The sequence below is a fragment of the Oculina patagonica genome, chromosome 10 (genome assembly GCF_052425735.1).
Source record: "Oculina patagonica isolate OP01 chromosome 10, crgOcupat, whole genome shotgun sequence".
Taxonomy (NCBI): domain Eukaryota; kingdom Metazoa; phylum Cnidaria; class Anthozoa; order Scleractinia; family Oculinidae; genus Oculina; species Oculina patagonica.
In genome coordinates this window covers 7781167-7801716 of record NC_135767.1, presented here as the reverse complement: position 1 = coordinate 7801716, position 20550 = coordinate 7781167, and the positions used below count along the sequence as shown (strand labels likewise).

At 39.4% G+C, this 20550-nt stretch overlaps 1 protein-coding gene across 2 annotated transcripts in view; it reads left to right on the top strand.

The window, feature by feature from the left end:
• Positions 1–20550, top strand: part of LOC144628270 (uncharacterized) — an 82479-nt gene that overhangs the window by 40548 nt on the left and 21381 nt on the right. For both annotated transcript variants that reach the window (XM_078486340.1, XM_078486341.1), the window contains 18 exons: positions 409–498; positions 2834–2950; positions 3646–3762; positions 4456–5022; positions 6084–6197; positions 6451–6570; positions 7076–7636; positions 8775–8888; positions 9600–9716; positions 10521–11126; positions 11774–11887; positions 12230–12352; positions 13093–13662; positions 15464–15577; positions 16516–16632; positions 17297–17416; positions 18198–18743; positions 19566–19679. In XM_078486340.1, the coding sequence (XP_078342466.1) occupies positions 409–498; positions 2834–2950; positions 3646–3762; positions 4456–5022; positions 6084–6197; positions 6451–6570; positions 7076–7636; positions 8775–8888; positions 9600–9716; positions 10521–11126; positions 11774–11887; positions 12230–12352; positions 13093–13662; positions 15464–15577; positions 16516–16632; positions 17297–17416; positions 18198–18743; positions 19566–19679 (4341 nt within the window). The remainder of the gene's footprint in view (positions 1–408; positions 499–2833; positions 2951–3645; positions 3763–4455; positions 5023–6083; positions 6198–6450; positions 6571–7075; positions 7637–8774; positions 8889–9599; positions 9717–10520; positions 11127–11773; positions 11888–12229; positions 12353–13092; positions 13663–15463; positions 15578–16515; positions 16633–17296; positions 17417–18197; positions 18744–19565; positions 19680–20550) is intronic.

Here is a 20550-nt window from a genome sequence, read left to right as displayed (position 1 = left end):
CTGACTCACAAGAATTATAAGCCAATCCTTGTCATTATCCTTTGTCGGGCCAAAGTAACGTATCAGCGCTGGAGCTTATCCCGGTTAAAGTAGCATTCAGCGTTAAGGAGTATTTCTACTCCTCCTGAATGGGATCCTAGTACATCAAAAACCCCGATCGAGGGGTAGCCCTCAGCATTTAATTCACTGGTACCCATTTATAAATCTGGTGAGATTAGAATGTCTTGCTCAAGAACACAACACAATGACCTCAACCAGGGCTCAAAACCAGGATAGCTCCGATCCCAAAAACAGTACGCTGACCATTGGGCCTTCTCGTCCTATTTAAGGGAAGCAGAGAATAGATTCCAATTTCGCTCTTCCTGTGTTTTCTAATTGTTTAAATGTCTGTTATGTTCTGTAATTTAGCTTGGGATCCATGCGGCAGTGCAGTTTGTCCCTCACCTCAGATATGCAGAAACAATTATGGGCTTGCAGGAGGATCCCGCTGCGTTCCACGTAAGACGATTATTCGTATAAAACAAAACTGTTTTAGTTTATCTGTAGTTGGTTTTGATCTAGAGTAGAAACGGGTATCCCTTCATTAAACAAAACCAAAAAAGAAAGAATGCACATTATTAGTTGATTTATTGGTTTGGCTTTAACATACGTATATTTCACATTTAATCAACTTCCTCAATTAAACTCTCAGGAGCTATAGGGTGGGATGAGAGGGAACAAAATAAACCACTAACCACTTGAAAACAGTACTGACTTCAGTGTTGCTCGTGTTGAAACTTATGGCGCGTTTATACTGTCAAAATTCAGCATCACAAATCGAGAGTCATCATTCCAAAATGACCACCATAGCTCCAATTCAATCAACAAACCTTTTCTAAATCGAATGGCATTTTCTCGTAACAGATGGGTTAATTCGATCGGATACTTTTCAAATTGACCAGTTTCCTTCTAAATCGAGCAAATTACATCGTTCACATTAAATCGATTAGATTAATTCGATCAGATACTTTTCAAATTGATTAGATACCTTCCAAATCGATCAGTTTCCTTCTAAATCGATCATCATACCCAAGATGCTATGCTGGTATACTGTATCCGCTGACAAAACACTACCGCGGGCTCTTCAGTTTACACGTGGAGCGACCGTCAAAGGACAAAGCAGAGGTAATCTCTAAATTTTACACTACCCAGAAAAACATACACAACAGTGTAGATACAAGGGCCTGTAGGTCAGCAAGGACCCGAAAACCAGTTTATTGCAAACCTGACATCAACGTATCAGAATACGCTTAATAACAATACTCTCCATCACAAAAGATCAAGCTCCTACAGAACATGTGTACATACATTTTCAAAAGTATGACCGTTAAATATGTAGCTTAGCATACGAAACGTCAAGTTTAGTAAAATGCGATTTTTTATCATGGTTATCACCGCTGTTTGTATTCTATTTTTAATCAAGTTACGATGGCCTAAAACCAAGAGTTCATGTGATCACTTTTGTAGATTATGTCGCTACGCCGCAGTTCGCACATTTCGATGCTTCTTCATTAACAACACGGTAGGATGGTTGGTGGGAGATTCCAGACCCGACAGCTTGTGTGCCCAGTTAATAGCATACAAAGCGGTATTTATTGCTCTACTAAATGACGAATGTATAATCCGAAATCCATAGGACAGGCTCTACCTCTGCTTCGTGTAAACTGAAGAGCCCGCGGTAGTGTTTTGTCAGCGGATACAGTATACCAGCAAAGCATCTTGGGTATGGTGATCGATTTAGAAGGAAACTGATCGATTTCGAAGGTATCTAATCAATTTGAAAAGTATCTGATCGAATTAACCTAATCAATTTAATGTGAACGATGTAATTTGCTCGATTTAGAAGGAAACTGGTCAATTTGAAAAGTATCCGATCGAATTAACCCATCTGTTACGAGAAAATGCCATTCGATTTAGAAAAGGTTTGTTGATTGAATTGGAGCTATGGTGGTCATTTTGGAATGATGACTCTCGATTTGTGATGTTGAATTTTGACAGTATAAACGCGCCATAGAAACTGAAAAAAGACAATATGAGCATTGAATACGCTCTTTACAGAAGGCCTGGTGCTATTGGACGGTCGATAATGGGGTTCCTGGGGTACTCACGTGAAAAGATCACATGAGGTAGATTACTGGACGAGGTTCAAAGCTCAAACAACGGTTATTAATTTACTGAGATTTATTTCTGATTGTCAATAAATTGTGATACATAACGTATAATAGAAAGATTTGTTCATTTTAAACTGCGACATTCAATAACACGTGAACTTTGCTCAATCTACCGTTACTCGTTTCGCTGCCGTCAATCAACTTAGCAGACCACTTGGGAAACAAAACATTTACTTCATCTGGTTCAAAAGGTTACGTCTGTGGGTTATATGTGGTAGATTTCGAATATATATTTTTCAAGGTTCGTTGGTTGTCATCGAAATTGCGATTGACGGCTTTGAACTTCAGTGTTTCACGTGTTATTGAAACGCGCATTTATACTAAAAAAACCTCACAAAAGAGTCAGTTAATATACCATATTCGTATTCTCGACATTGGACTGAAACTAGCTTACAATGGAGGCTAATGCGGGGGGATGTCATTAAAAAGAGCTTCATTCCATTTGCATTTTAAAAGATTACCCGCGTTAGCCTCCATCGCAAGCTAGTTCCAGTCCAAGAACGAGAATACGAATATGATCTATTTGATCAACCAAGATTTTACTTCTGGATGTAACAAACCGATGCCTTTTCTTGGACTGAGTATTTATTTTAATTGTGAATATATTCTTTTCGCCATTTCAGCGCCTAGCGTGTGTGAACCCAACCCATGTCTGAATGGTGGTAATTGTATTAATGTTGGTAACAGTACATTCAATTGCACATGCCCTGCTGGAATTGGAGGTCAAAACTGTACCGAAGGTATGTACTGATTCATTGCTACTATTTTCATAATAATTTATAAGCATGTATGTTAAGCCATAAGAGTCCCAATAGGCCATTTCCGAGTTACCCTTTGCCTCTGTTTCAAACCGAGTCTATGGGCAAAACCATTCATATAAAAATGCCTTTGATTTTGCATGAAAATGGACATTTTGGTGAAACTCATTTCCATATGAATAGTTTCGTACGTAGACTCATTTTGAAAGGGAGGCAAAGGGTAACTCGGAAATTGCCTATTAATGGGTCACTTATGGTCTGCTAGTAGGATTGACACAGTAAAAAAATTTATCGAGAATAGGTTTATGTATGGAAAGCTAGTCCATCACAGGTTACCTCTTAGCCTCCCCCTGCCCCCACCTCGCCCCCACCCCATCGGAATTTTGCCATGGCTTCCTGGCGATAACAGTTTGCCTCTTTACCCGTTTTTACAAATAGTTGCAAATAAGAGTATTGTAGTTGTTCTTAATTTCACTCCATGGATCGGTCAGTCAGTTCTCGTAAATTAAACTCCCAAGTTAGGTGAGGCCATGCGAGAATAAAGTGTCTTACCCCAGAAAACGACATAATATCAGGCCTTCACGCCTCTCACAACCAGTGTCACAATTATACCGCATTATTGTGCTTTAGGGAGGAACTTGGTATTTTTAAACACTTTAACAAATGTATCCTTTCAGACATCAAGAACGAGTGCAGCTCATCACCCTGTCAAAACGGTGGACAGTGTAGAGATCTCCTGGGGTCCTTTGAATGCGTTTGTCCTGAACAATATTCTGGAAAGCAATGTGATGTGGGTAAGTAGCCCTTTCAACGGTGAAAAGTTTTGTTTATAAAGTCATTTATCGTATGGTCGATAGCCAGAATATCTTACACACAGTAATACAAGAATCCAGAATCGTTGATGTAGCAAAAATGACCATTTGTCGTCTTTACGACGTTTGTCAAACTTTCCAGAGAGTTTCTTTTAGATGGTAAGTTCATTTATCTTTATTTTTTGTCTAACAATGTCAGTCAGCGCCGATAATGTTCTCTTCTCGATTTCTGAAGATAGCGGGGATGCTTCGGATTAATATAATTTGATTAGCATTCGTTGTACATATTTACGTTACAATTTTATAATGTGATTGCTTTGGCCGTGAGCAAAATGCAGCCAATTTCTAGCGCGATGAACAAAACTTGTGGACTATAATGAAACACCACACACACACACACTTAAACCTTTCTTATTATCGAAAAAAATAAAAAAAATTCCATACACACTTAAAATTAAAGGTGTACAGTCAACTCTCTCTAAAAACGGATACCGCCGGGACCGGCTCCAACTGTCCGTTAAAGAGAGGTGTCCGTCTTATAGGGAGTTCAGTTACAGTAAAATGGCTAAAAAACGGCAGGGACGGGACCAACACAGGGTGTCCGTTTTAAAGAGGTGTCCGTCTTAAAGACGTGTCTGTTAAGAGGGAGTTGACTGTTTTTTTTTTCTCTTTTAGTTTGTTCAGCTCAACGATTCAACTTAGTGTTTTTGGTTGACGGATCAGGAAGTATAGAACATCAAGGAAGGGGAAACTTCCAGCGCTCCAAAGATTTCGTCATAGCACTCCTTCGTACATTTGAAATTGGAAGAGACGAAGTCAATGTCGCTACGGTCCTTTATTGGCATAGCTATCGAATAATCCATAACTTGAACACTTATTACAGCAAAGAGAATATCATAAGAGCCATTCAAGCCATGCGATATCCCGCGGGCGGTACCAGAACTGGCAGAGGATTAAACGCGATTCGTACTCAGATATTTAACAATCTGGGAGCCTCCAGATCCCAACTTCCCAAAGTCGTGGTTGTGGTGACTGATGGGTTGTCACAGGACAACGTGGTCCAACCGGCTCAAGCCCTCCGTAACATGGGGGTGACTATCATAGCTGTAGGTGTCGGCTGTTGCTTTTACAGGCCGGAGTTAAACGCGATGGCTTCAGATCCTGACGCAGATCATGTTTTTGAAGTTAGCTTTAGAGATTTGGACAAGATTACAGGTTCACTCCGTGAGCAAATCTGTTTTGGTAAGAAAATACGTCCTGCTTTGAGGTTTATGTATACACCTGAGAGAAAAATCGTGACCCATGAAAAGCAACACCATGAAAGGTGCGACCCTAACGTTCACTGGGAAAACGTAAAAATAATCGTCGTCTTTGACAGAATAAACATGATAGTAAGACAGGTTGCATAAATCATGGACTAAAGGCTCCCAAAGAAATAAAATATCTTGATTATCAACAAAAGGAACATTTCTAAGCTTACCAAGGCTGTCTACCCAGAATACCATTGGATCATTTCGTCCATGGTTTATGCTTTTTACAGGGTCAACGTTTCTTCATTTCAGTAGGTGTAAATAAATAAAATAAAAATAAATACGAGGGTTGCACATAACAGTCTTTCGACTGACAAACCTGTGGCCCTCGGATTCCCGATCGAATTGGAATTTAGAAGTGTTGGTTTTTGTGGAGGGAAGAAAACCGGAGAACCCGGAGAAAAACCCTCGGAGCAAGGACGAGAACCAACAACAAACTCAACCCACATATGACGCCGGGTTCGGGAATCGAACGCGAGCCACATTGGTGAGAAGCGAGCGCTCTCACCACTGCGCTATCCCAGCTCCCCGTATACTGTAACCAGAATTATTACGGATCCCTAAGCCCAAGACATGTCCCTGTAGACCGGGACGATGCATGCAGAAAAGCAAACGTAAACGATTAAAAAAAGCTTGTGCTTGCACTTCTTCGACATGTAAACCACCGTGGATAATGCATAGCCAAGCATGATTACAAAATTTATTCTTGTACACCAAGATTGACTCTGATCGTAATTTACGATCCACAGTCAAAGGACGTATTCGAGATATCGAACAAACCAAAAACAAGTCATTTGTCTTCCACTTAGACTGACCAATGGAACTACCAACTGAAGTGCTCAAGTCCCGAAGAGGACGAATAAAAATTAAACATGTTTAAATCTTCAAAAGTCGTTCCTTTTTGATCTTGTTCGACAGTATTTTTCGCTGTACTTCCCGGAAAAATCCACGTTTCCAACCAAAATTTTACTTTTCATGTCTCTTTTTATACAGCTATTGACTTCTGCGCAGCTCGCCCTTGTGAGAATGGTGGAAATTGTACCAGCTTAGCGGGCGACTTTCAATGCTCGTGTACATCGGGTTGGACTGGAAAGAATTGTTCAGTCGGTAAGTGGTGTCTGCCATCCTGATTTTATTTTTTCAGGCTACGTTTTGCAGCTAGAGTTGCGTACATAACTGAGTTAGTCTTCTATGTATTGATTTTTTACACCCAATGCAACAATATGATTTTTTATATATTGACTTGTTTGCTACGTTTTGTTGAAGTACAGCGTCTTCGCAGAAAGCTGTTCCCTTTAATTACTCAAGGTTATAAAATTAAAACCGTATTAAAACATGTTTATTAACTTCTTGTTTTTAGATATTGACGAGTGTGCCACCAATATTACTCAGTGTCCTGATAACCAAGTTTGTCATAATTATCCCGGAGGATCAACGTGTCTCTGTACTGACAACCGATACGGCAACAACTGCACATTACGTAAGTCCAGGCAAACTTCTATAAAGGCGGGGGTAAACGTGAATTTGAGTGCAATTTTAAGAGGTTTTAAAGAAAAAAACATTTGGAACACCATCAGACAGTTGACCCCCACGCAAGAGCACCCCAGGTGCTAGGTGATGTCCGCCAGAGAACGTTTTTAATTTTTTTAACATGTTTCATCCTGGTTACTCCAACATTTTCAAACCCTCCTTCCCGTGTTTATATGTGGATTGTCTTAATGTTTGTGGCGTTTTTTCTCTGGCATTGTTACGACGTGTTTCTCGTCCTCTTCAAAGAAACCGCTTGGAAAAAAGCTACAGTGATATGTAGTTGAAGCGTTTTTCCATTTATATTTGAATTAAAATGTCCAAAACTTTGCAGTGAAACCATTCTCCTAACGGCTCGTGGTTCCACTTTTATGACGGTATTTTTTGGTCTATAAGAGTGTAGACCATGGGAAAATGTGGTCGATCTAATAAATAAAACATTTGTTTTATATTTTCAGGATGTAACCACACCAAGGTTGATGTAGGCTTTCTCGTAGACAGTTCTGGTAGTATTAACATAGCTGACAGAAACAACTATCAAAGAATAAAGGACTTCATCAAAGGATTTATCAAATCTATAGTTATTGGCGAGAATGATACAAGAATTGGCCTCGCCACCTACTCCGGACCAACCCAGTTCAGAGTTAGGTTCAACTTCACCGAATTGTCTACCACAAATTCTTTAGTGAACGCTGTACAAATGATCCCATATGATGCAGGGGGTACTTTAACAGGAGATGCATTAAACCGAATAAGAACTGAGCTGTTTTCAATGGCTAGAGATGGACTGCCCAAGGTTCTCGTTGTTCTAACGGTTGGTAAATCGCAAGATAGTGTTACAGTTCCGTCACACCGTCTGCGTGACATGGATGTGCATATCATTTCAGTTGGTGTTGGTGGCGCTGTATACAGTGAGCTGGCCGATATGGCATCGGAGCCAGATAGCGAGAACATCTTCAATGTGACATTTGCTTCACTTGGCGATCTCATCGGATCTTTACTAGACAGCGTTTGTAAAGGTAAACGGCTTTTTTGATGCGTATAACTGTCTTTTTCTCCTTTATATTTGTACAATTCCTCAACTCAACTTACTCAATCCTTATCGTGCCCTGGTACATCAATGTCATGCTCTTCTTTGCTTTTCTCCTCAGCTCTCCCAGCTGACTCCGCTAGCCCACACTCTATTACACTCCTTCTATTTGTACATAATTAGACCTCTTTTATACGGACATCATAACTCCTCCATGTATTCCAACATAATGGCTGCGGTCACATCTACGACGTAACTAAAGTTTAACTATAGTTAGTCTCAAGTTACGTGACGTCATACCTAACTATAGTTAGTGCTTTCGGTCGTCTTTGCGGTCACACCAATGCAGTTAACTACAGTTAGTTCTGATAAGCTTATGAATAATTTCCAATTTAAATTAGTTCATGACAGTCCTTGTTGTTGAACTGTGTCTAGTTGTTCCCCTATTTTTTCTATTTTTGCACGGCATCTCGGCGTTGAAGAAAATAAAATGAAGTAAGGATGCTAGAAGCCGAGGAATTCAAGCTTTACTTTTGCTAACATTGGTGATATGTAATTTCTTGGCATGTTGTTTTTCTTCTTTTTCCTTCCCTTCACGCTTCGTTTTGCATATTAATATTCATTTTGCACGTGCGAAAAGAACTGTCGCATTCTGATTGGTTTTTCTTTTGTAAACTTAAGACTAACCCATGAACCTTGCTTGGGTATAACTATAGTTAGTCTGTATTGTTTTGGATCAGCGAGGCGTAAATTTTCTAACTATAGTTAGGGTGAACAGAGAGGCGGTCACATTATCGAAATAGCTAACTATAGTTAACGCCGTCTTAACTATAGTTAGCAGTCTAGATGTGACCGCGGCCAATATGCCGAATAAATTTCAATGACGATTTGATTTTAATGAAAGTATCTGCATTAATGTATTATGTATGTGCAAATGCGTAAACGTTATGTTCGACAAATTCGACGAATGGTTCTTTGAATTCTTTTTCATTAGTGTCCCCAGTTAGTGCACTCGGACTAAATACGTTGACACTCAAATAAAGATGTTGTAAACTTACCAACTTACTTTTTTAACAGCAAATTTTCGATATTAATAATGAAAGTGTTTAATATGTTTTCGTTCTCAGCGGCAGACCCATGTCACCCCCAACCATGCAAAAATGGAGGTATATGCCACGTTATGGAAGAAACGTTTAGGTGCGAATGTCCACCTGGATTAATGGGACCAACTTGTGAGATTGGTAAGATGACGAGATCTCTTAATTTGTAACGTTATTCGACGACGACGATCCAGATTATTGGAAGAGACGGTTTCTCCTTAAGAATTTCTATTGTATGGAACTCATTCGGTAGAAAAACCATGGGCTTCTAGAAGCTAAAAGAACAAAACTAGACTAAACAAAGTCTCTTTTAACAGAGGAACAATTACCAATTATAATAAGGACAAAAATGATTTATACACTATTAATTTAACTGTTTCAAGAAACTATTTTATTTGATGTTTTATAGACCCTTTGCATAAATGGCGTCTTCATTTGAATAAAATACATATACATCCTAAGCCTCACATTCACGTAAAAAATCCTTTGTCTAAACACATCCACATGAGGCTAAGGATGTACAAAGTATTGTTATTCAAATTTGGGCGCAATTTATGCAAAGGGTCTATTTTATTCTGTAACTGTTTATTTCTCTTTATTGCATTGCATCAACTTATTTTTTTTAACACATTGTTCTTAAATTATATTTTTCAATTTGTTGTTAATGCACGATATGATGGTGTGGGTAAGTGAGTTTGGTTAGTAGGTCAACATTGCCTTTAAAGTTGCCATTATTGCCTACTCCCATAACAAAATTAAGAATAAATGTATGTATTTCGTAACTCATAAACGACAAAAAGGGAACGGAGAAAAATAATAAAATTAGGGTGATGTTCCCATTTTATTTTGCAGATATTGACGAGTGTTTTAACAATCCCTGCATCAATGATGCTGTTAGCTGTAAGAACACGTTTGGAAGTTATGAATGTAACTGCAGGCAAGGCTTCACTGGAATTCATTGTCAAACAGGTACGTGCACTTACCATTTCTTTCAATTTCCTCTTTACCTACAGTAATTACATCTTCGTCGTTTTTTGTCTGTTCTTGCGGGATAATTTATTAAAAACGCTATTAAACACCTCCGCCCGTCTCTTTTAAGCCCCATCTCTAATAACCCCTCCCCTCTCAGATATTTTTTGTAATAAGCCCCCCCTCTCTCTATTGAGCTCCCCACCCCCTTCCCTAGACGGTAGGTTGCGACATTTTATGAACAAGAAATCAAGGCAACATTACGCTTTTGAAGATTATTCATCTACAACAGTTACTTTTTATTGTTGCAATTTTGTGAAAGTGTGCAACTAAACAGCATTAAAACATTAAAAGGCCATTTATTTCGTTTATATGTAATCATCCTTCTCTGTTAGAAATCCCGCAAAGGTCTTGTATAGAAATAAACTTAATGGAGCTTTCAAGGCACCGTAAAAAGTTCCTTTTTACACACTCAAAAAATTAATATGGGAAAGGTTCTCTAAGAAAGAGTTAATCTGAAGCCTGTATTTCCATTCTCTGTTGATACATTGATACATTGATTTTAAATAATTATGCAGATGGGTCTTCTCTTCGCAAATATTTTTTTTTTACTTATTTATTTGAGTTTTAGGAATTTGTTAGGGGAGTGGTTGTCAGGATTTATTTTTTATTCCGTACTCTGTAGCCGTTTTAAGTAACATCAGTGGAGGGCCAAGGGATTAGGGACGACGAAGGACAACAAACTCAAAAACTTGTTAGGTTTTGTTGTCTAATATCTTAATTGTAATTTTTAATTTCTTTCAGGAATACTGAGCAACGTATTTGATGTGGCGTTCCTCTGCGATGGATCATCCTTCATAACATATTCAAACTTTCGCCGAACTCTTCTCTTTGCAAAAACCGTTCTGTCTTTCTTTAACATCTCACGAGAACAAACAAACGTGGCCGCTGCTGTATATGCGAGCGATGTAGTCGTCAGCTTTAACTTCACAGAGCACTACAACCTTTCTGCCGTCTCGACTGCGATTGATGGTATCCCCTATCTAAACCAAACATCTCTAAATATCTCGTCTGCCCTCGAAACTGTCAACAACACCTTATTTACCACTGGCAGAGAAAACGTCACACGAGTGTTGGTTGTTTTTGTCAGTGAAATGCTAAGTGGTAACTTTACAAAGATAGCCCAAGATCTCCGAGATCAGGGAGTTGTCATAATTGCGGTTGGTGTTGGTAGTGGATTCGGTGTTGGACATGGGTTCGGTTTCGGTAGCGGGTTTAGTGTTGGTAGTAGCTTCAGTGTGGACCAGCTGAAAGCCATTGCTAGTAAACCATCAGCAGGGCATGTGTTCATTACAAGCTTTGTGCATATTGATACAGCAGAGGGAGTTATTGGAGGAGCGATAGTTGAAGGTAACTGGGTTTTCTTTCTCTTGTTTATATGTGTGACAAGAAATATGTGTTGGACATTCCATTTCCCCTGCTCTATTTCAGACCCAACTCGAAAATCGACTCCAACACGAACTCCAATATCCCGGAGGATACTCTCCGAAAATTTTGGTAGGGGAGTGTGCAGTGCGCTTCACGAAACCCTTACACTATTTCAGACCAAAATATATTATTTTCCCTACTCCAATTCACACCTTACCCAAAATCGATACCTCAGACTAAACCCTACTGAATGTTTAAATTACAGCTAACTGCTGACCATACCTAATTTTATTTACAGAATGGTCAAAATTCATTTTATATCCAATTTCGGGTCAAAACGGTTCGAACTTTCGCGCCGCACATTCATATATAGCTTATGTAAGAGTGTACCCGACTCAAGGAAGGGGGGGGGGGGGAGGCTGAGTAGTGATTGACTTATTTGTACGTGCGAGTCACGATGGCAATCATAAAATAGACCCAGGCGTCACCTTCATATAACTTAAAGACAATATGCGCTAACACGCTAGTCAAGAGTAAAAGAGAGAATCAAATCCAAAACGATAAATTTGGAGAACGTCCTTTTTATTACCGTAACACTGTTTTTGTATTATTTATTTATTCCCCTGCAGCTGTAGATCCCTGTGCAAGTTTTCCGTGTAGGAATGGTGGCAACTGCACATCCACGACAAATAACTACACATGCGCATGTCCAAACGGATTTAACGGAACAGATTGCCAAGAAGGTATGCCAGTCAACACTCTAGCACGGACAACATCGGGGCCGGCTCTAACTGTCCGTCTTATAGCGAGTTAAGTACAGTAAAATGACTGAAAAACGGCACGGACTCGACCAACACCAGGTGTCCGTCTAATAGAGGTGTCTGCTAAAAGAGAGTTGACTGTAGATGTAAATGGTCTTAATGTCCTCAAAGCATAATTGGTTCACTGTTTCATATAAGTGGTTACATCTTTTTGAAAGAGTAGAGTAGAATTTTACAATTGCGTTGCATATTGTTTTAGTCTTAAAAAGTTGATTTCCTATGGTAAGTTGTTATTATCATTTTATGACGCATTTTGTGTTTCAGATGCCAATGAATGTCAAAGTGCTGTACCTCCGACATGTGATGATCCAAAAATCTGCATCAATACACGGGGAGGCTTCCAGTGTGTCTGTGAGGGTACACTATACGGAACGGAATGTCAGCATAGTAAGTCAAAAGTATTTTTGCAGCGGTAGCTAAAATAGGGTGGTTCCATTTTAGAGTGGTTTTACTTCGAGTGTCGTAAAACCAAAACCAAAGTAATCACTGTGGCCAATCAGAAAGGACACAGACAATCCAGTGAACCAGTCAAAACTCGAAGCTAATACATGTAGCCAGCACGAAGCGCGGGAAAACGTCTGCGAGCAGAGCACGATTGATTTAATTTTTATTTCTGACTGGTCGAGAAAGTAGCGCGAGATTATTGAAACAATCACAGTGCGCAGTGAAACAATTTTGGATTACTTCCGACACTCTATTGAAATTTGCTCTTTTGGTTGCGACGGCATGCGCAATCTATGTTACGTAATGATAACAGTTCTCTGGACCCGTGTTGCAAGGCCTCAATGCCTTTACAATCTTTTAGACAGAGATTTCCAATTTGTATGAATTTATAATTAACCGTACAATTTTGTAACAATCATAAGTTAAAAACATGAAAAATGGTTATATCTTTATACAATTCGGCAATTTAAAGATGTGTCTTTCAAAGCGTTCTGAACATGGAGAGGGACCGCCTATATAACGTTGTAACCCCCCTCCGGCCCGGCCCGCGGGGGGGGGGGGGGGTCGCCTATGAAGGATGCAAGATATGACAATATGTGATGGTGCAACCACAAATGGTAACGGGTCAAAACGGCACATGACGTAACGAAACTAACAGACAATGTCGCTCTAATTTTTTCCAGGTATTAGCGCAAAGTTGGAGATAGATTTGGCCTTCCTTCTTGATGGCTCACAAGTCGTAACACAGGACACCTTTACTCACTTCCTGTCCTTCGTCAAAGCCGTGACTGCTTCACTAAACGTATCTGAAGAAGAAACTCACATTGCTGTTGCCGTGTATGGAAACAATCCAAAAACAGTGATAGATTTTGATGACCATTACAACCAGTCTTCTTTGGAGAGTGCCGTGGATGCGATTACGTACCCTGACAGTCGGTTGAGTAACATGGGTGCCGGGCTTTCGATTGTCGCTTCTCGTCTGTTTAACTCTAATGCAGCCCGTCCAAATGCCATGAGAGTGCTGGTCGTTCTAACGGCAACTAAATCACAGGACGATATTGAGATCCCTTCTCACACCTTGCTTACTGATGCTAACAAAGTTCAGATATTGAGCATCGGAGTAAGGACTGAGTACAGCTTGGGACAGTTAAGGGAGATTTCGTCCGATCCCGACAGCAGCTCTGTGGTGACCTATGCCTCTGGGAAGAATCTCGCGTTCGCAACAAGTTCCTTTAAAGTAACCCTAGCAGCAGGTATGTATTACCTTTATACAACTTTTTCCACAAAATGGTGTTTTCTTAAGGTTTCAAAAAAAATGTTCTCTCCTTTAGTTCCGCAAAGCAACTAACCAACTTAGTCTTCTTCGCAGCCGTTATTTCGGTAGTCACGCAACACAGCATTAAAACATAACATTACTGTTGTGTAAAGCTTATGTAAAGCTGGCGTAAATTTGGGTAAATTTAATCAGCTCTGAGGTACCTTTACAAGCTGACCTTTATGCCAGCTTTACACTTAAGTTTAAAGGCGGATAAAGAGACTCATTTACTCAGTTAGCGTAATAGTAGGTTTAACGACCTTAAACAACACTTTATTGATGGCAACGGCATTTTGACAGGCATGTTTTCCCAAATTTGTAATTTTGCGTGTTTCTGTTAATAAAAATCAACTTAAATGAAATTATTTTTACATTTTTACGGGTTAAAAGCACATTTTTATTCATTTTGAGTACTTTGCAGTGATTTTGGGTGGTTTTCTGGCATTTTGGAAAAATTTTGAAATCCAAGATGGCGGATCCAAGATGGCGGCTGTTTTGACATCATGATGTAATTGTCACGTGATGTGACGTCACCATCCCACGTGACGTATACCAAAAGAAAGAGTTTTGGACGTACAATACATCCTATAAGTTTCATGGTGATTGCTTAAATATTCTGGAAGTTACATAGGGGGGGGGGGGGCTTCCGAAGCCCCCCTCCGGTCTGAGAAGGTCCAAAAAAGCCCGGTCTGAATAGGGTTAAGCCAACTTTAATTTTACCTAAATCCTATTTTCATGCTGTGCAACGCTTTTAGCTTTGCATGACGAGCCCAAACAACGGCTGCGAAGGAGACTACTAACCAACTTTGCTTAGACATGTTTTCTTCCACTGGGAAACTTGGTAAATTTATAGTATTTTTACATGCCATTTCCTGGTAAAGATATAGTATTTTTCAATGACATTCACTTATACTTTTTTTCCTCCTAAACGCGAATTTTACAGTAGCAAGTTTTCTGAATGAATTTGTGTCAGTTTTAAAATCTTCGCGTATGATTTTTTTTCCTGTCATTGATTTTGCACTTAAGTTCAGTTGCTTATGTTGTTTTTCATATGGAAATCTGGGCATTAAAAGTAACTTTTTGACAGGCTAAAGCTCTTTATACTAAATGATTTTGTAAAAGCGTCTTGTCACACCGAACAATACTGTAAACAAGCTGCGCATTCATGTAGCATGTTTGGTAAAAAGGGTTTATTAAGGGGCCAAGCACGCAAGTGTAATGAATGTCAACACTGTCCAACCCGTCCAGGGTAGGAAAAATCCCAGGCCCGTTTGCCCAAGGCAAGTAAATTTTGCTGTTGCTAAGTGAAAATGGAAGTTCGGTGTCCCGGTGGGCAAGTGAAATTAGCCTCAATAGTCTTGTGAGTCTGAATGACGGCAAGAAATATTTAAGTAGGGGGTAAGTGAAAACTAAATTTACTGGTCACTGGGCAAGTGGATTTCCATTTTTTTTTTTTGCCTGTCCTGCCGTCATAGAATAACTTGATATATCACAATAACGGCTTAAAGCTATAGAAGAACTCAGAAGAAATACAGAAATGCCAAAAGGTACATGCATCATGGATGGACAAAATTGGCAAAGATTTTAACGGACTGCGTTTGGGTAAAGTTAAAACGAAAACATCGGTCCGACTTTTTTCAAGTTTTGTCTTAGTCTGTATGGAAATTGTGAAGAGTGTGTGAACGAATAAAAAACTAGCAAATACCGAGTATTCATTAACCACCGATATTCTTCTTTAGTACTTGCTCCATGCTCCAGTAGTCCATGTATAAATGATGGCACTTGCATGGAGCACGCTGGAAGCTACTTTTGTATTTGTCCAGCAGCCTATTTTGGATCCAACTGTGACAAAGGTAATGTACCAACCCACAGGGAGCATAGCAGCCAAATTCTACCTTTGTGAATAATAAAATGTTCAATCTGCATCGTGGCGCTTGTCATACGTTATCTAGTCTTGTTGTTTGTAACGCGACTGTTTACTAGTTTGTTGCGTAATCCCAGCGGGTATCCGTTCGACGCCCTTCGGGCAAAAAGGGAGTGCGTAAGCTTTCCAAGCGAGGCACGTGGTGACGAGTTTTGATCTTGTGGCGCCCACAGTCATTCGAAGTGCGGCTATGCCAAGTACCAGGGGCTTTTAACCGTCGCGTAAAACAAAACGATAGAATTCGAACATTTTATTATTTACAGTGGTCGACTTTGGCTCCTCTGTTCCCTATGACGAACCTTATAAGGATTTTTGTTAATGTCAGATGTTTTATTTATTGGCCATTTTCATGCTTGAGACATTTAAGTCCTCTCGAGATAGATGCATTTTACCAGTTAAACTAACGACTTAAACGTATATCAGAGAAGAATACGTCTTTTATATAGATGGGCAAAAGTTTGGCTTTTAATGAAAGGAATCCATGAAATAATTGTTGACCGAAGTAGAAAAACATCACAGAAGTAGCAACAAACTGGATTGAAGTTTGAAAAATTTAGCCAAGGTCAATTTTTTCAAGGTGCACCACCAGAAACATTGCCCCCTTAAACGTCTCTAGCATTTAAACGGCAATTTCTTCTTGAAATTTCTCGAACTTGAATAGAACTCTGTTAGAGTTTACTTTATGGATCGATTGTGAGGCATTGTGAGGGACATTGGAGAGTGGAAAAAAAAATAACATGAGTGACATTGTTATCCGTTCAAAGTTCCAAAGAGTTTATTACATTGTTTGATGATTTAATAGCTACTGTTTTGTTAAATCTACATGGAAAAATTGACTTAGGTGATTCAATGTTGTTCTATTTTCAGTAAGTGACCCTTGCACTCCCAATCCGTGCAAGAATACTGGAGCATGTCAAATTCTTCCACTGAATGCGTATCATTGCACCTGTTCATCTGGTTGGACTGGGACCAACTGCGATCAAGGTGGGTAGAGAACAGCTTGATTAGAAACATCCCGAAAAACCATTTGACATGGTTTTAATTACACTACAAGCTTGTGGACCGTGCGTATTAAACAGAAAAGAGGAGTAGAGGGAGCAGGGATGGTGCAGTGGTGAGAGCGCTCCCCCTCCCACCAATGTAGCCCAGGCTCGGATCCCGGACTCCGGGGCTCATATGGACTGAGTTAATTGTTGGTTCTCGTCCTTGCAACGAGGTTTTAATTAGTGATTTCTTAATTACTGCAGTTAATAATGTAGTTAATGTGTAGAACACGACTCTTAGGAAGACCATGTTTATTGTGAGTATGGCTTTCGTGTTAAATAAAGTATGATGATGATGATGATGATATGATGATGATGATGATGCTGTCTTCCGTGTGACCAACGTTAACTGAGTGACTTACTGACAGACACACTGACTGACTGACTGATTGATATTTGATTGATTGATTTATTATTACTTGAGTGATTGATTGTCATGACTGATTTTTTTACTGATTGACTGACTGATTGATTGATTGATTGATTGATTGATTTATCGATCGATGTTTTTTTATTGATTAATTAACTGGCCGACCGACTGACCGACCGATTTGAGTATCCCCAACTAGCGACTATCGCCTGAGAACAGTACAATTTTTCTACAGACATTCAAGAGTGTTCCAGACCAGATGACGTTTGCCAGCAACACGGAGTCTGCGTCGAGGAGCCTGGTGACTACCGTTGCAAATGTAACTCGGGATATGCAGGAAAAAACTGCGACAAATGTAAGTTATTGACCTCTTTAGCCTTCTTTTGTTTGTTGTCCCATTTCAGACCATGTGATGTTACCCTTAGAATTCTCTCTTTCAAATTCAAACAAATTCACGTGGAAATGAATGAATAATTTCCAGATAGACAAAGGAGCAATTCTTTGGAGAACATCACATGAACTGAAATGGGCATTTTTTTAAAATACGTAGCTAAAGAGGTCTATTGGTTAATTAAGCGGCCGTAACAAATTATGTTGGCATTATATATTTTTTTATATTGGAATTTGTTTCACATCATGAGTATAAGTAACAGTAAATTACTCTTTTTTTTTCTAAAATTGGCTTTAAGTATTTAAAGTTGTACAAAATTTGCATGAAAAAGGGTTAAACACCTCTTAAAGAAAGGTCGAGTTAAACACTTTTCAAACAAAGATTGTGCTAATGTTGTACAATGGTTATGCTCACAGTTTTGTAATCTGAGATTATGCAAGCAGTTATAATTATGGACAAAAAATAAAGTATTTCCGTCACAGTAACATTGAAGAAACCTGACCCATGAAGTCGTACCGAATATCAAACTCGCAAGAAACCTTAAGTAAAAAAAAAAAAAAAAAAAAAAAAAAAATTTAAAGTGCGAAAATTTAAAAAAAAAAATGTTAAAATGCGCATTAAAAAATTAAAAAAGGAAAAAAAAAGCTAAAAACTAAAATTACAATTAAGAGTAAACTTAATAGTGTTTTTGCCAAGATAACTAAGGGAAAATAATTTTTGAGTCCTATCCTGTCATCTTTTACAGCTTGCACTGAAAAGAAAATCGACCTTGCCTTCATGATAGAAGGTTCCTCCAGTCTTAACCAATGGGGAGAGAATAACTTCGAAAAGACCGTTAACGCTGTACAAAATGTGGTCAAGTACTTCAATGACTCACAATCAAACATCGGAATTGTGCTCTACGCTACAGAGGCAAAAGTGAAAGCCAATTTTTCCTTTACTCCAGCTCAAACAAACAACGTTTTGGACAATTTAGTTCATCCTTCAGGCTGGACGCGTATAGGAAAAGGTTTAAATTTCACCAGAGACCAACTGTTCATGAACAGTCGAGAAAACGCACATCGTGTTCTTGTTGTGTTCACCGATGGGACTTCGATTGATTCTGTGTTCGCTGCGTCCGAACTGTTGCGTGACATGAAAGTGACAATTATAACGGTGGCCTTGGGAGATTGGTATGACATAAACCAAGTCAAAGGTATCGCCAGCGATCCTGATTCAAAAACTACACTACTGACCGGATTTGACGAACTTGGTGGTCTTACTTGGCGACTCCGTGAAATGATCTGTGAAGGTAGCTAATCACCATTTTGTTGTTGTTGTTGTTTTTGCTGCTCTTGCTGCTGCTGCTCTGTTGTTGTTGTTGTTGTTGTTGTTGTTGTTGTGTGTTGTCTGTTGTTGTTGTTGTTGTTGTTGCTGTTGTAATAGTAATAAAAATAGATGCAGTCAAGGCCCAACTCATTCTGTTTCGTCAATACATGCACGGCCAATACATAGCATGACCCAAAGCCATGTTCTACAATTCCCCAGTAATCATTTTCTATACCGCCACTCTGTCCAAATCCATGACAATTAGGAATTTACAGTCCACGGTATTTTTGCAGTATTGAAATGTAGTATTCTTTGTATACTGCATAACAAGGTTCCTTTGCAACTGTTGGCATATCTTCTTCCATTTTTGATATCGTCCTGCGTTAAACTCGACCTAATTTACTTTAATAAGGCCACCCAACCTTGCACGTCTTGATTTTGGTGAATAGTTTAAGGACTTTTCCAGGATGCTGTAGATTTTCTTTATATTTTGCTACTCTGGTGGTTTATTTACTTTCTTTGGTATTTGGAGAAGTAAAATGTTTTTTCCTCAACGCACATGAACAATGCTGCATTGTTGCATGGCTAGGAATGGGCGTCATGTAGCAAACGGTCACGCAATGCAAAATCCGCACTTTATGGTTTCCTAGCAAAGACAAGCTAGACTGCATGATTGAAGAGGTTTTGTTTTGGATAATGTCGCATTATTTTCATCGCCATCCAGCATGGCTGATTTTGTACCATTTGTTGTCTTGCAAAACAAAAACAAAAATATTCAATACAGTTCACTTTTGTTTTATTGCAGCGGTGGATCATTGCTTTAGCAATCCATGCAGATTTAACAGACCATGTATCAATCTGTTGGATACTTACCAATGTGACTGTGGTTCAAACTTTACAGGGCAAAATTGCGAAGAGGGTAAGTGCTTACCATATTGTTTTAGTTCTACATCCACTCATCGCTTCCAAAAGTTGGTCAAAAATAAGAAAGATTTGAGTAAGGCTCGTTTTAGAAAAACACTTGTGAAGTCTGCTACGGCGTATAAACAAGTGGGATTCCATAAGCACGCTGGACCTTCAATTTGGTGAGTAAAGTTGCAGCAGGCCTTCTTGTAGGCGCGATTTCCAGCCGCTTTTCTAGAAATTTAGCCTGCGAACAGGCTCCCGAGTGGGGTTTCTGCGAGCGAAGCGAGCGGAAGAGCGAGGGCCCGTACTCCCCCTCAGGCCCCGCTCTTCCGCTCGCTTCGCTTGCGTTCGCCGCGCGCTTCGCTCGCGGAGACCCCACTCGGGAGCCTGTTCGCAGGCTACTAGAAATTGAGCACGCGCTCCTCCCCACGAAGCCTCTTCCCGGGGAAGAACGATTATCGGACTTGAGAGAGCGGCTGAAATCGAGCCTAGCCTTCTTGGTGGTTCCCATTCTGACCCAATTTCAATTTTATTTAAGTACGAAAGACGAAGTTTCTATGTTACTTCAACGGCTTGTCGTGTTGTAGCTGCCCAGTATCTTTTCACATTTGATTCACATTCGATTTACATTTTACACATTTCATTGAATTATTTATTAATTATTTATTATTTATATATTTATATTATTAATCACAGACTTTTCGGTTGCAGTATCTTGGTTCTCATCACCTCATGTCACCTTAAGCTTTTATATTAAGGAAACTAAACATCCCGACATACACTTGTAAAAACAGGCATTACTTCTCTTACCACCGTCCAGTAAATGTTACATTACATTGGTGTTTAGGGGGCTATGTCACGCAATTTTAAGCAATTTCGGCACT